The 13,813-nt window shown below is 33.5% G+C and overlaps 2 protein-coding genes across 3 annotated transcripts; both read left to right on the forward strand.

The window, feature by feature from the left end:
• The first annotated feature begins 332 nt into the window (after positions 1-332).
• LOC114875497 (leukocyte surface antigen CD53-like) lies at positions 333-3,502 on the forward strand. Its single transcript, XM_029185846.2, has 5 exons — positions 333-722; positions 1,554-1,742; positions 2,239-2,403; positions 2,477-2,692; positions 2,760-3,502. The coding sequence occupies exons 1-5, from the start codon at positions 663-665 to the stop codon at positions 2,934-2,936; spliced, it is 807 nt and encodes a 268-aa protein (XP_029041679.2). The 5' UTR covers positions 333-662; the 3' UTR covers positions 2,937-3,502.
• Positions 3,503-4,025: 523 nt separating this feature from the next.
• Positions 4,026-12,931, forward strand: LOC114875498 (CD63 antigen-like). 2 transcript variants are annotated; one of them, XM_029185847.2, is made up of 5 exons: positions 4,026-4,272; positions 11,135-11,323; positions 11,407-11,580; positions 11,747-11,959; positions 12,090-12,931. In XM_029185847.2, exons 1-5 carry the CDS (start codon positions 4,213-4,215, stop codon positions 12,162-12,164), a joined length of 711 nt encoding a protein of 236 aa, XP_029041680.1. In that variant the 5' UTR covers positions 4,026-4,212; the 3' UTR covers positions 12,165-12,931. The 2 variants fall into 2 exon arrangements, with proteins under 2 accessions (XP_029041680.1, XP_029041681.1); XM_029185848.2 differs by lacking the exon at positions 4,026-4,272 and adding an exon at positions 6,215-6,412.
• The last annotated feature ends 882 nt before the right edge of the window (positions 12,932-13,813 follow it).

Genomic DNA, 13,813 nt, shown 5'->3' on the forward strand with positions numbered 1-13,813 from the left:
TTCCTTTGAATTTTGGCTCCTAATTTATGAGCATTGATATAACATTATGCAGACATGCTGCAGTCATACTCTTATGGCATCGTCGCCATATTACATTTCATTCAGTGCTAGTGATTACAAGCTTGCGACTAAATTCACACGATATCACACACATACATACAAGCGAGGTTCGCAACAGTATAAATGAAGATAAGATTCATTACGTGGCATAAATGAGGTTTTGAGAAGTGTCGGTATTTCAGATCATGTAACACGACTTGCATAAGGCGATCTATCTGACTATCATGTATGCCTCGTCTGTGCGCAAACTCTCATGAAACGATTGGTTTATTCTATACTATCTCTGAACATAATGGAATTAAATCAATTGAATTACAAAAATGTGAAAACGAAAGAGAACAGAAATTAATTGCGATGTAGATGCATTTGTGGATTAGAAGTAATAATGCACAAAGTGCATCGATAGGGGGAATAGCTGGCAGCCGGCTGTCTTTGCAGTTCAGTATAACAAGTAATGACGCTTTGGGTATAAGGTTTACGTTTGGTCACCGTGGTGACAGCTACCCAATAGGAATATTTCTCACTTTTCTTTAGTTTACGTTAACTACACCTATATTTATATGTTATTCAAGTGATTTCTTCTTTATTCGCTCAATTTTGTGATGGCAAGGACGCTTGTTTGTTTGCGATACTTTCTCATCGGTGGTGCTATTGTCGTGGGTGTAAGTGCATATTCTTACCCTGACTCTAAATGAACTCATTCTTTACCCGGCACCAATTAAAATTCAGAATTATAATCGATGTAATTCGTTTGATTGAAGTTAATTAATTCGATAAAAATGTTATCTTTTTTTGGTTGGTCGGTGTCATTCTATTATTAAGAGCATAGCAGTCGGTGACCAGTTTCTGATTTGTTGGGGAATTGAACACCTGCCAACTATCCCGCTACCGCGTGCTTCTTTTAAAATTCTTGTTATTTCGATTTTTTTAATAAATTTTCTACCTATTTCAAAATCTTTAATTCTAAATTTAGCCCGATATTTATTTATGGCTATCCATTACGTACTTTTTATTTGAAGAATAAAGGGTGGGTATTTGTTTCAACGCAATTGATACTTTAGTTTAATTTTACGTTCTATATCGTTGTATTAGTTCAGTAAAAAATTGTTATATATTTCTATCGTTACTTTTTCATATCTGTATCACATATTCTTTGATAAATATTTGTTATCGATAATATACATTTATCTATCGCGTTGATAGTACTAGAGTACTTACAAGGAAATTTATACGACAAACTGCAAACAATATTTTCGCTAGCAAAAAGATAAAATAAGATTTTATTCCATCGGTAACACCTACGCCTAATAACGAACCAGAAACTTCAAATCTTTTATCGCATTAGTACTTTCGAAATCTTCAACATCAGTACGGGAAATATTAAGATTAGATACAATTAATCACCGCTTATCACGTTTGTTAGCGTATGTTATCATTTAAGAATACACAGAGTGTTTGTGAATGACACGAAATTTCCTTTTCTTTTTTCGTAGGTATGCGGTCTTATAGAGAGTATTTGTGCGAGTTATTTCATATATCAACTGTATGAATATTCATCCCTTACTCCCAGTAATGTCTGCGGGGCACCGATAACGTTGCTAGTGATGGGGCTGATAACGTGTATGATAGGCTGGTGTGCCTGGCAATTTTTAGATTTCACCAACACCGGTCAAGTCATAATTGTAAGAAATCTTAGATTATTGTTTATATCGATTACTGATCGATACTTATTGTTAAATGTTTGTATCGATAAAGAGGATAAAATTCATTTAATTCCACGAACACTTCTCAGCTTAATTTCTTGGAAAATATGAAATTGAAGTTCTATGTTATTCTTAAAGAACATTCGTGAGGAACTTAGGCTTCTCTTAGTGAAAAGGAAGAGAAGGGTCTCAGGTACTTAGGTAGGCTCTCTCTAGATTCTCCCAGGGTTCCCCTAACACTGAAGGCAGGTGATGGAAATTTTCCACCCCTTACACTTACCCTTAACCAAGAGAAGCCTACATTGCACCCGAATATACACTCTTATTTCTTTCACTAAAAAGTCCTGGCTTATTTTGTAATTTGATGGTCGGGATGTTCGAGAGTTACAAATTGATATCACAGCGAAACGGTTAATATTTCAATTGTTCTTCTTTATCTATTCATGATAAAGTAACGTGTAGCTTTTCCATTTAGTTTTCCATAGCGCTGATCATTATAACGATCGCAAATACAAGTGCTGGGATTTGGACTCTTGTTAGACACGAACAGGTAGATCTGTTACCAACTGCGGATCTAGAACAGGTGTTCAAACATGCCATTTCGGATGATAAATCTCTTTGGGATCATATGCATTCCAAGGTACATTCGTTTAGAAGTTGAAGAGATTGTTTATTTATAAACGGTTGGAGCAAAGAGTTCATTCCTGTTTTAGTTGCAATGCTGTGGAATAAACGGTCCAGCTGATTATCACGGCCAGGATGCAATTCCATGGTCTTGTTGCGATACGACGTCAGGTGCAAATCCCAGTGATAATAAAGGCGTCTGTGCTACACTGTACGCAAGAGGTTGCCAACATGTAGTAATGAAGCGTACCAGATCGATTCTTCTTCATGTTTTCTTGCTCGCATTATGTACAATTTTATTACAGGTGATGAAATCATTTTACTACTCGACAGGGAATAGAAACAAGACCTGAACTGTTGTATTATTTTTAGGTTTGTTTCATTACATGCATGAGTTGTTACGTGAAGGCTTGCCGTGAAAGGAGAGAAAGAAGAAAGGAAATAATAAGTGCGTCGCAATCATTTGCACGTGCATCGAAAGACTTAGGAACTAATGATAATCTTCTTGGTCAACAGATGAAATATTCCAAAGCAGCGACTGATATTTGACGATCGATACTTAAAAATAATCATTATATACTAATTTATAACGATACTTTGTTTTAGTACCCAGATACCCGTACATAAAAATATTTAATACAGGATGTCCCATACAAGTGGGACAAATTATAGAAACAGTAAAAGAGAGAAAAAATATCATTAAGAAAAATTAAACACTGCGAAATGCATACGTCTGCGCCTAAAATGTAGGCGTTTTAAAGAACTCGAAGTCATCCTCATTTTTTAAAATGGAACTGTGTGCTTTGTTATACATCAATCGAAGCGTATTTTTGTTCTCTAAAAGAGAAACAAAATTTCATTTTAAGAAACTTTGTACTTTGTTACACGTCAGCTTGGAAATATAACTTGGCCCAGTTACATGGGACACCCTGTACTACAATAAATGCCAATCGATGCTGCACAATATTTTATAAAATTTGATACTGATAAATATAGCGCTATCAAATACAGAGTTCCTTAATTAACTGATAAATCGATACAATAAAAAATGATTTTTACTACTGTACAGAAGTTTTACAATTTTATCATGACCAAAATAAATATTTGTAATATAACATGAGAATTATATCACGTTCTTTATCCATTGATACATTTCATCGACATTACAAATCCTTTCTAATCAAACAAATTTCACATGATTAAGAAGTTCCACGAAATAGCGTCATGCTGATGATGTCACGATCGAATCTTAATAACCTTGGGTATGAAAGAAAACGAAAGTGAAATGTTTGACTGGACTTCATTTGCATATTGCACCTCGTAAAATGAAGCGTTGTTTTTATACTACCTCGATTACAATTCTGTGTTTATACATAAAAATCTAGTGTTAAAAGATCTAGCGTCTCTAATAATGGAGCGAAACCTGTTTAGGTAAATTACATGCTATACTTCAGATGCCATTAAACCAAGCTATTGTTTATTCTACTCAAAATAAACTAATGTAACGAATACCTTTATGAACGACTGCAGGTTTAAAAAAACCCTTTGCATTATCAATAGTGACGCGCACTTTATAAAATACAGAAGTTTTTATCGAATCTTTCTAGATAAAAACGATCGTGGCGCTATTGCGCTTCAAGACAGAAACCCGTTTCGACTGTCGTATCAGTTCAACACGAGACTTCGGTGTTCGTAGTTGGTGGGTTGTACCGTTTCTAACCTAACCTGTTGAGCGTCTCTGTGCGTCCTTTGAACGATTTCTGGTATTGTAACGGATTCCATCGTTTGAATCAGACGCAACTGTTACGACGAAAAAGCTACCAAAATGGGTTGCGCAATGGGATTGGTCAAAACTCTACTCTTCGTATTCAATTTCATTTTTGCGGTAAGCATTGAAATTATTTAAATTTAATTTATCGCAAACGTTTTACTGCGCATTTATTTGATTTGTATCGAGTGTGATCGAGGAACGCGTTACTGTTTAACGTCGACCGACTACAGAAGACGCGTCCCCGTGAACGTATAAACAAAACGTGCCGTTTAATGATTGTTAAGGTTCTTAAAAATAATATTTAACCGTGTTAAATTATATTTGGCTTTGAAAAGAATGGCGAATTTCATCGAACGGCACAAGTACATATGTACTTTTTACGCCGTATTTGATTACAAGCAATGAGAGCTACGGGCTATTTTTAAAAGCAATTGATAATCACCTCTTTCTTTTCAACGTTTTCAACAACTTACTCGTTTACTCCGTTATTTCACCGATAAATTTTTGTTTTTTGCGACCTTCGATCTTGTTAAAAAATTCCTTATGCTAATTCAATTTAATGATCCTTCAAGTTCGAGCGAATTACACCGCTAATTTGAAATTTGCTTATCTTCAGACTATTTTTATTTCACGACGGCGTTCTTGTTTCGCATGGAAAACGCTTTGTTGCACGAAAATTAAGCATTTGTTATTTCGTTAAAAAAAGGCGATAACAATGAATATAATTTTCCTCTTGGCTACGCAATCGGAATTGTGATTACTCGTCGTATATATCATCATTTATCATGTCTGTACTGGGTCATTGCATTATAAGAACGACGATAAATCCTTCTCGTAAGCGTTCTTTCAATTGAGTGTAAAATTCAATTTATTAATTTTAATTGTTACATGATAATTGATGCGAACAGAGATACCGATAACAAGTTATCTGAGTCACGGTATTTTTGCACGTATTTGTTTAAACATACGTCAATATATGAGCGCGACGAGCCATGAGTCATACGATAAGGAAGAGCTGTTATGGTGAAAAACGCTCCAGTTCGTTTTCACGAATTATCATCAAGTGTCATTACATCGCGTACTCATTTTTATTTGATAAAATTTTATTTATAAAATAGCTTTTTGATAACAATCACCTGTTTTATAATTAAAAAATATTATATTGCATATTCTTTTCCTTTGTAAATATTTTCAGTTTTGGAGCTACGAGATTTTCTAATTAAAGTGACGGTACATATCTCGTATCAGTACTTGTATTTTAACAGTTTTATTTTTAGTCTTGATATCAAAGTTTAATATTTGACGCACGTAAAGGTGTTCTTCTTACTACAGATAAGAAATTTCAACGTAAAGTACGATAAGTTAACACTTATGCGCAATGCTCGTACATTTTCAATGGTGATAGAAAAGTGGGTAAACGTGTATATCCTTTTCAACTATTAAACAATCGATATAGGTGGTTCTATTTGTGTCAAGAGAGTTTCGCGCTCGATATAGGTTCGATATTTTACGTCGGACGTTTATGCGTGAGCCTAGTTAATTTTCTATGTGTGAAAAATCATATGTTCATTTTAATATATTCCTAATAAAATACTTCAAATTTGATTTCAATATAACGCGGTGCTTATAAATCATAGCGTGGCGCGATATGAAAATTAATTGTCAGACTGATAACTTTCCTAGGGGATTATTTTATGGATCCTCATATCATATGTTTTGTTATTGTTTTTATACAATTACAAATGCGCTTTAATCGTTTAATCTGTTACCCCTACCTAATCAGAGTTCGTGTCGTAAAAGTGGTATCAATCATTGTCAAATTTATTTTTCTTCTTTTTTTCCTGGAAAGATAGTGGTGCCAGTCTCCTTAACAATTAAGTTTGCACGCTAACTATACTGACGTAAACGCCAACCATTGGTTGCTGAGAAATCCCGGACGATGATGCGATGCAAGATGTTTGAGAGGGAGAGAGAAAAATGAACGAATAAATGAGAGTAAGAGAGAGGAGGATACAAGCCCGTTTCACGCATTTCGACCGACGCAACTAACTCCGGTGTTTTTAGTGTTCGTTCTACTCTCGTCTCGTCTCGTCTCGAGTTCTTGAGTTGTCACGACCGTCCTTGCGGTGTTTCGTTCTCTTTTTCTTATCTCTTTTTTCACCGTCTACTCGAATCGATACAGAAAATAATCAAAATGAGTTGCGTCTCCGATTGTATCCAGTGGTTACTCTATATTTTTAATTTTATCTTCGCTGTAAGTAATTTTTCATTTATCAGTGCACAAGGATCTATTAGATCACCCTCTTCTGTTTTATCAGTTGAGTTACTTAATCCTAGGGATTCTAAGGAAGCGCTCGCAGAATTTCAAACTTCGGTTCAGTTTTCTGAATTAAATCATTTACTTAAAAATAGTGTTTTTTATTTTAATATTGTATCGTGTAGCTTTCAAAAAATTACCTTCCTTTGGGTTGAACTTAAATCTTTCATCTTGGGATCCCTAGGGTTGAATTGTTGATGCATTTTTATCGTCTAGTGCTCCAAAAGGAATTTACTGTGAAAAACAATGAATCAGTCAAATGTTTTCGAAATACTCAAGGGCTTTCTGGAATAGGTGATTCATTCGTTATCGATTTAAGTTTTTTTTTTGCATCTACATGTTGAGTGGTGTTCCCCTTGTATAATATTGGGAAAAACAGAAATAAGACGTTAGGAGCATGAAAACACGTTTCGTCTAATGTCACGAAGACGCTGTTAAAATATCGCTCCAGTGGTTTTATATGCTTTACAATGAAACTGCGTCATTTCTCCAGGGTCAGAGGGGAACTGGATATAATTCTGCTCTAAATTCTTCGGTTTACTCAAGGCTCGGTCGTGTCGGGTATCCTTGATGTTTCATACACCGCTAAGAACACGCCTTCATATTTCACGTTGCACTACGTGCGTTAAATGCGCGCAATGTTCTTTAATTTAACATAACATTTATTTTTTTGACAGTTTATAATTATAGAACAAACATGTACACAAACAAGAATTTTTTAGAAAACCTTCGTATCATATTTCACCTGTAGAGTCATTGATAAGTTATCATAATTGAAACAATGATAGGCTGTGTAAAGAGGGGTCGCTACATAGTGAAACGTTCTACGTACAACGTTTTATTATTGCAACTGGTGGTGTACGTTTTAACTAAGAATTATATCGAGTTTCCCGCATTGTGAGTCACGCCATTAAGAATTCACGGGAACTTGAAGTACGCTCCTGTGAAATTAAACTCTTACCACAATTGAATCTAGTATGATGATATCCGAGAATCTTATCATTTTCACTTGATGCCTGGAGACGCATAGAGATTTAGATTTATTACAGCTTTCAATTTTTCAAAATTGTTTCTCCTACATATTAATTTTATTCAAGGATCCTCGAAGATATTTAAAAAGCAATGTCTCCAAATTAATTACTGGAAAAGTGATAACTCCGGTTCAAAAGTGAAACGAAATAAATTCGGACTAGGTCTTTCGACGAATTAGCAACGAAACGAATTTAAAAGTGCCAACGAATTACGTAATTCGCCGGATCGTTACCGCAACAGGTTTCATTCAGATTTTTAGATACGGCCTTGGTCGCCATGCTATTCGTTCTGCTTGCCAATTATAGCTTCCCGTGGCGATGTTTCAGTATACTCTACACGACAGAGAGCTTAATCTTATTTTATTAGATGGATATCCATTAGATTGATGTGATTCAAAGACAAGAAAAGAAACATACCAATAATCATTGTTAATGCACTTGGTGTGTGATGTAAGCGTTGTTATATAAAAGAAACAATTTCATATTGTCCGCTGGCACACAATAAAACATTGTGGTTTGCTTGGAATAATATTGTCTTTTCCTGTGAATTGTTTCTACGTACAATAATAGTAAATAAAATAGAAAATATTTCAAGCCGGAAATGAAGGGTTTTGATAACCTTTGCGGTAGAATTTGTATCAGAGTTTAGAAACACTGATGAGTCACTTCCGATATCTTCGTTTCGGCTATTTTATGCGCAGACTCAACAATCGTGTACGGGTTAGCAAGAATAAAGAAAGAAAAAAATATTTTTTAACCGTCCAACTTGTTTTGTCCAGTAACGTAACACCTTTCAAGGCTTCCACTTGAACGTTCCCCCAACAGGGGAACAGGTTTTGTTGCCCTCTAGCAAGGGATTTTGCTTTTCAACGGTTACAAACGACTTTTTTCATCTTCGACAGTGTGTCCTGAAGTTGATACTCAAAATAGTGAATGGCTTAGAAGATACGTTAGGACTCCATTTTTTGTTACACGATCAGTGAAATTTCATATTGTACTCTATTCTTTTTGCTCACGATGTTAGAACACATAGAAGATTGATAGATTGGTTGTTGATCGATGATTGATATCGTTGATTAACGATACAGTTTTATAGCGCTAATTAATTCTAATAACATGCCACGTATTAGAATCTATTAATATACATGGTAGTTCTAATCTAACAATAAGATCGGATATGATGATAATTTCACAAAAAAATAATCGAGTTAAAATGACAATTGATGTTCTGGTTCTTCGTGCTCGTAAAATGTAAAATAAACTTTTATATCAATTTATGAAACGAGCTTTTGAATGACTGAATGCGCGGTTCGGGCAAAGTCAACCAGACAGGAATTTATTTAATCATCAGACGGCTGTGATTTCGGAGGAAATTAGCGTGTCGAGGTGTATCCACAATACGTTGAATAGAATGATGTCATTCGGTTAGAAGATCAAATGATACATTCTGTATATACGATTGTGTTATCATGGCTGACTAACTTATAAATGCCGTACATTGTAGACGATTATAACAAGCTGGATATAACTTCGTTAACTCTTGGAAAACTTTGTTATATCAGACCTAGTTTACTTGTTTCATTCGAATTAGAACAACATCTATACACTATTGATCCTTGTTCCAAGTAAATTACAAAAAATAAAAGTTTAACCTTTCGAATTTCCAGTTTTTCATAATTACCAATAAATTTTGAATATTTCTACTGGATGTCATCATTATGTTAATATCAAAGTAACAGGAAAAAGATGTGATTATTTTAACTATTGAATGATTCATGTAATCAAGAATTATTTCCTTTCTTTTTCCTTGTTCCTTGTTAAGATTCCTTGTTGAGAATTCTCTATGATTGATGATATAAAATAATCACAATCGTGCATCTTTCATGAATTTTTCATTTGAACCTCCTTTCTTCAGTAATTTGAAATATTCTATCAAGTTAGAGAAGAAAGAACGAAGCTTATACAGGTAATCGATTTGTAAGCAAGTAGGTGAGGAGGTCGATTTAAAATTCTCAAAGTGATAATACTATAGTTGACAGCAGATTTCGAATGATAAATTCACGATGTGCCCTAAAATGGAGCACTACAGTGCCTTAACACGTGTGAGGCTCTCAGCATCGATCACAATAGTTTTTAGCGTATGCGAGCCACGAAGAGAACATATTCATAAAGTGTCAAGGATAGGCCATACTAGTATTGCTATACAATTGCAGTTAAATAAAGTTCTATTATCATTTACTTTTGTTCCGATTTCTTTATTGAATCATTCTAATAAACGTTACTTCATCATGATCATACTCAAGAATTCTTTTACTTTCAAATTGCAACTCGACTCGGTTTGGATAAATGAATTATGTATACCTAATAAACTAAATTATTTACAAGAAAAACTAGTTTAATTTTCTGTAGAAATTAATTTGAATGAAAGGTTTTCACTTCACCAGAAGCAACATTTTTTATTAATTAATATCGATATTTTTAAGTAATCGCGATTACGATACAATTTTCATCACGAGTTATGCGAAACGTTTAAATATAAAATTAGATAACATCACTATTGATCGCTTTATCGATGATTCACTAGGAATTAAAGAGAAAATTTCTTCATATAGATAACAGGTGAAAGTGTTATAATATAACAGTTACAAAAATGACTGATAAAATTTAACAAGCGATCGTGTCTGTGATATACGATGAAATTTTGAAATTTAATCAATTACGATAATCGAATCTACTTTAAAATTAATCTAAAGTCATAATTGAAATAAAAATGGAATTTTCTAAAGTAGATTTTAATGGAAAAGAGAATCAATATGTAAAAATACATTAATTACGAGTTTGATAGCATTTTTTTATACAGTACAACACATACGTAGATAATCTCCTGGGTATTTTCCCATTATCTTAAATCAAAGTTGATGCTACCATTATCGAACAACTTACGTAAGGACTTCACTATATCAACTACACTTTTTTAAAACTTCAATATTACTAAATAAAAATTTTAATTCACGAGGTTTAATAAATTCCTGGTTTATAATAAACTATTTGATAAATTTTAATATTTTATTTACTGGAAGTCTATTACCGAGTAACTAGACCGCTTTTAATTTTATTTGAAAACTTTTAATCGTATTCTCGACTCATTCAATAAACTCCGACCGAAAAGGGTTTAAAAGTACGTTGAACCACCTGGCTGTCGCACCTGGAATATGACCTAAATTCAACAGCGGACACTCGCAATCGTTGAGTACCGTGTACAGAATGTTCAATGCCAACCAGTTGATATTGTGCAACGTGATGTAATAAGCGGCTGCTTTCGATGAGGCAAGTCTTAGCCTTCAATCGTTGTCTGTGTAAAAACTTAACGATTCGAAGGATTGAGCATTGAGTATACCCTTTAGGGTTATACAAATTATCTTATAGTAATTACTAAGTCATTAACAAATTGTATTTCATTGGAAAATTTTAAATCTCCTATATTACTTTTCATCTCATAAGGGCTGATTGTAAGTTTAATGAGTCCTCCCTCTCTTCAGTTAATTCTGAACAAATCTTGTTTCAAAAATTTCTGACTATTTTGAAAAATTTACACATGTTCAATGATTGAAATTGTTATCTGTTACAGGTATGCGGGTTGGGTATCCTAGCTGTAGGTGTCATCGTACACTTAGAGCTGGCAAGTGTCTCCCAACACCTCGATGCCAATATTATGTTCCCATCGATAACGTTGATTGTCCTTGGTAGCATAATATTTGTGATATCGTTTTTCGGATGTTGTGGTGCCATCCGCAGCAGCCATTGCATGATTGTTACCGTAAGTTTATTCATATATATATTTCTAATATTAATTCAAGTTAGTGATAATTAATGTTCTAAAATGATTAATTCATTTTTCAGTTTGCCTCGATGCTTATGTTCATCTTGCTGATTCAAGTAGCAGTTGCAGTGTACGCTTTCGTGGTCATCAAGCAAGTCGATCCTGATACTGTCAGGAAGGGTTACAATGAATTATTCCAGAGTTACCCCACGGAAGGGCAGAACAGAGAAATTGTAGATATAGTTCAAACTGCTGTAAGTACTTGATGTTTCACCCACTAGCATACTTTTATTATTTGATAAAATTCTATGATCTTATTTCTATTTTAATCCATTTGAGGATTAACGAGTAGCATTCTAGGACTGCGGAAGCTGCTTAATGGATATATTTCTTCAAAGATTTCTATAAACTTTTTTGCAGTTCAAGTGCTGTGGTGTCGTCTCTAAGGCCGATTATTCTCCTCATGATAACTTCAATGGTACTATTCCCTGGAGTTGTTGCGGTAAACCTGAAGGACAGAGTTGTTCAATGAATGAATCGTACGATAAGGGTTGTGCGCAAGAATTGGAATCTGCGCTGAAAAAAGCGGGAACCTTATTGGGTGGCGTTGCAGTCGGTATTGCCGGAGTTGAGGTGAGTTTGTCATTTTATATAATTGTCAACGAAAAGTTGTTTCTGAAATCCCTCTGCTTCTGATTTCCATCGCAGAGATTCAGTTTTTCTTCTTTACAAATCATACACGTGAATCATTTTTATGTTTCAGTTGATCGGCATCATTTTCGCACTTTGCCTGGCGAATTCCGTCAGGAATGCTGAACGCAGAGGTTACAGAGTGTGAGAGTTTTAATAAACAAAAGAAAGTATATATTGCATAAAAAGTAATATAATTGATAACACTACCATTAAATGACTTGATTGTAAGATCCGGTAGAGGTTACTGATACTACAAACAAGACAAATTTACACAATTGTTTTTATTACAACTGATAGAAGTGCAAATTCTAGAGCGAGAAAGTGCCTTTCGTTTCAGCTTTTTGTGTATCATTTCTCGTTTGAATATCGAACCTTCTTGGTGTGCGATGTCGAACGTATAAACATATTGTTTAACGTGACTTTGTTTTTTTAATTTTTATATATTTCTATGAAATTGGATATATTACTTACGTAGACGACATAGTAGTAATATGTAGTGATATACGAAGATCGCGATAACCGGTGCAAAATATTTATTTTTAAAGGCTTGGCAATTTTTTTTTTTTTTTTTAATTTTATCTTAGCTATTTACCACCTTTTTCGTGTACACGATTATTATTAATATTATTATCGAGTCGAAATATCCTGAATCTTTGTGAAAAGAAAAACTACAATTTTGGAAAAATTAAGAATATTCAACGAAAATTCTAAATTATAGCGCATTACGTATAATACGACGAATATTATAGGAACGTATTTTTATAATATTTTGATAAGTATTACACATCGCTTACAGATGCTTTTATAAAATATAATTCATATTGTTCTTTGTACAGCACATATTCACTATACTTCTCTAAGAGTAATGTCGAACGACATATTTTCATTTTAATAAAACCTATTTTACCCAAATTTCTTATTGTGTCATTAATCTGTAAAAAAAAAAAAGAAAAAACATTTCGTTACATATCTAATAACTACGTTCTATTCTGTTTTATATAAAATTTCATGTTACTATGTTCCCATTAGTTAGATCTTAAGTAATCGAATGTGTATTTATCACAGCTATTTACATGCAATTGAAACATTGATATAATTAAATTATTTTTAATTATTTTATTGAAATACTTATTCGTATCTTAATGGACAGTACGATCAAATGGATTGATGACATACATACGTATATGTATCCGATAATGTCTTTGTAGGAACGGTTTTCTAGATTGAACATCGAGTATGCGCCTTTACATTCGTTTATATTGTCGTTATTTATTAAGTTCAAGAGAGGATAACTTACATCTGTTGTGCTATAATACATACTATTTACAATGCCCCAATCATTCACGATCATCGATGGATTTCCTTCTTTATTTTAGTATATTCTTTTTTCTTCCCCTTACGATTGGGTCAGAGAGGATCAGTGCTTTTAGTAATCGCATTTTCAAGGTAATGCAACTTACAGGTATCTTAGATACTATCATTTAAATGATTATTTCCGGACTGTACGATAAAAGTTGTTTTTCGTCGGAACTTCTTCGTTGTAGTTATCAAGAATGTTCAAAGTTGAATAATACAAAACGAAATAACGTATCTAATCACAATGATGAAATACTATAAACGATTAAAACAAATACGTTTCTTCAATCGATACACGCGTAAACGATATACATATATTACAAGTTTGATTTAATTTTAATCAATGAATGGAGTATTTTTAAGTAGATTAATGGAACAGAGAGACAACTTTGTATCCGTACAGTCTTCGTTTCAAATATTGAAAATATCCATCATGTT

Source organism: Osmia bicornis, chromosome 2 (genome assembly GCF_907164935.1).
Source record: "Osmia bicornis bicornis chromosome 2, iOsmBic2.1, whole genome shotgun sequence".
Classification (NCBI taxonomy): Eukaryota; Metazoa; Arthropoda; class Insecta; order Hymenoptera; family Megachilidae; genus Osmia; species Osmia bicornis.

Excerpts from the sequence above, each read along its gene's own strand:
- LOC114875497 (XM_029185846.2), top strand. The coding sequence starts at position 663 with ATGGCAAGGACGCTTGTTTGTTTGCGATACTTTCTCATCGGTGGTGCT. Across the intron at positions 1,743-2,238 it reads ACACCGGTCAAGTCATAATT|TTTTCCATAGCGCTGATCAT; the intron begins GTAAGAAATCTT and ends TTTTCCATTTAG. Across the intron at positions 2,404-2,476 it reads GGGATCATATGCATTCCAAG|TTGCAATGCTGTGGAATAAA; the intron begins GTACATTCGTTT and ends TTCCTGTTTTAG.
- LOC114875498 (XM_029185847.2), top strand. The coding sequence starts at position 4,213 with ATGGGTTGCGCAATGGGATTGGTCAAAACTCTACTCTTCGTATTCAAT. Across the intron at positions 4,273-11,134 it reads TATTCAATTTCATTTTTGCG|GTATGCGGGTTGGGTATCCT; the intron begins GTAAGCATTGAA and ends TATCTGTTACAG. Across the intron at positions 11,324-11,406 it reads GCCATTGCATGATTGTTACC|TTTGCCTCGATGCTTATGTT; the intron begins GTAAGTTTATTC and ends TTCATTTTTCAG.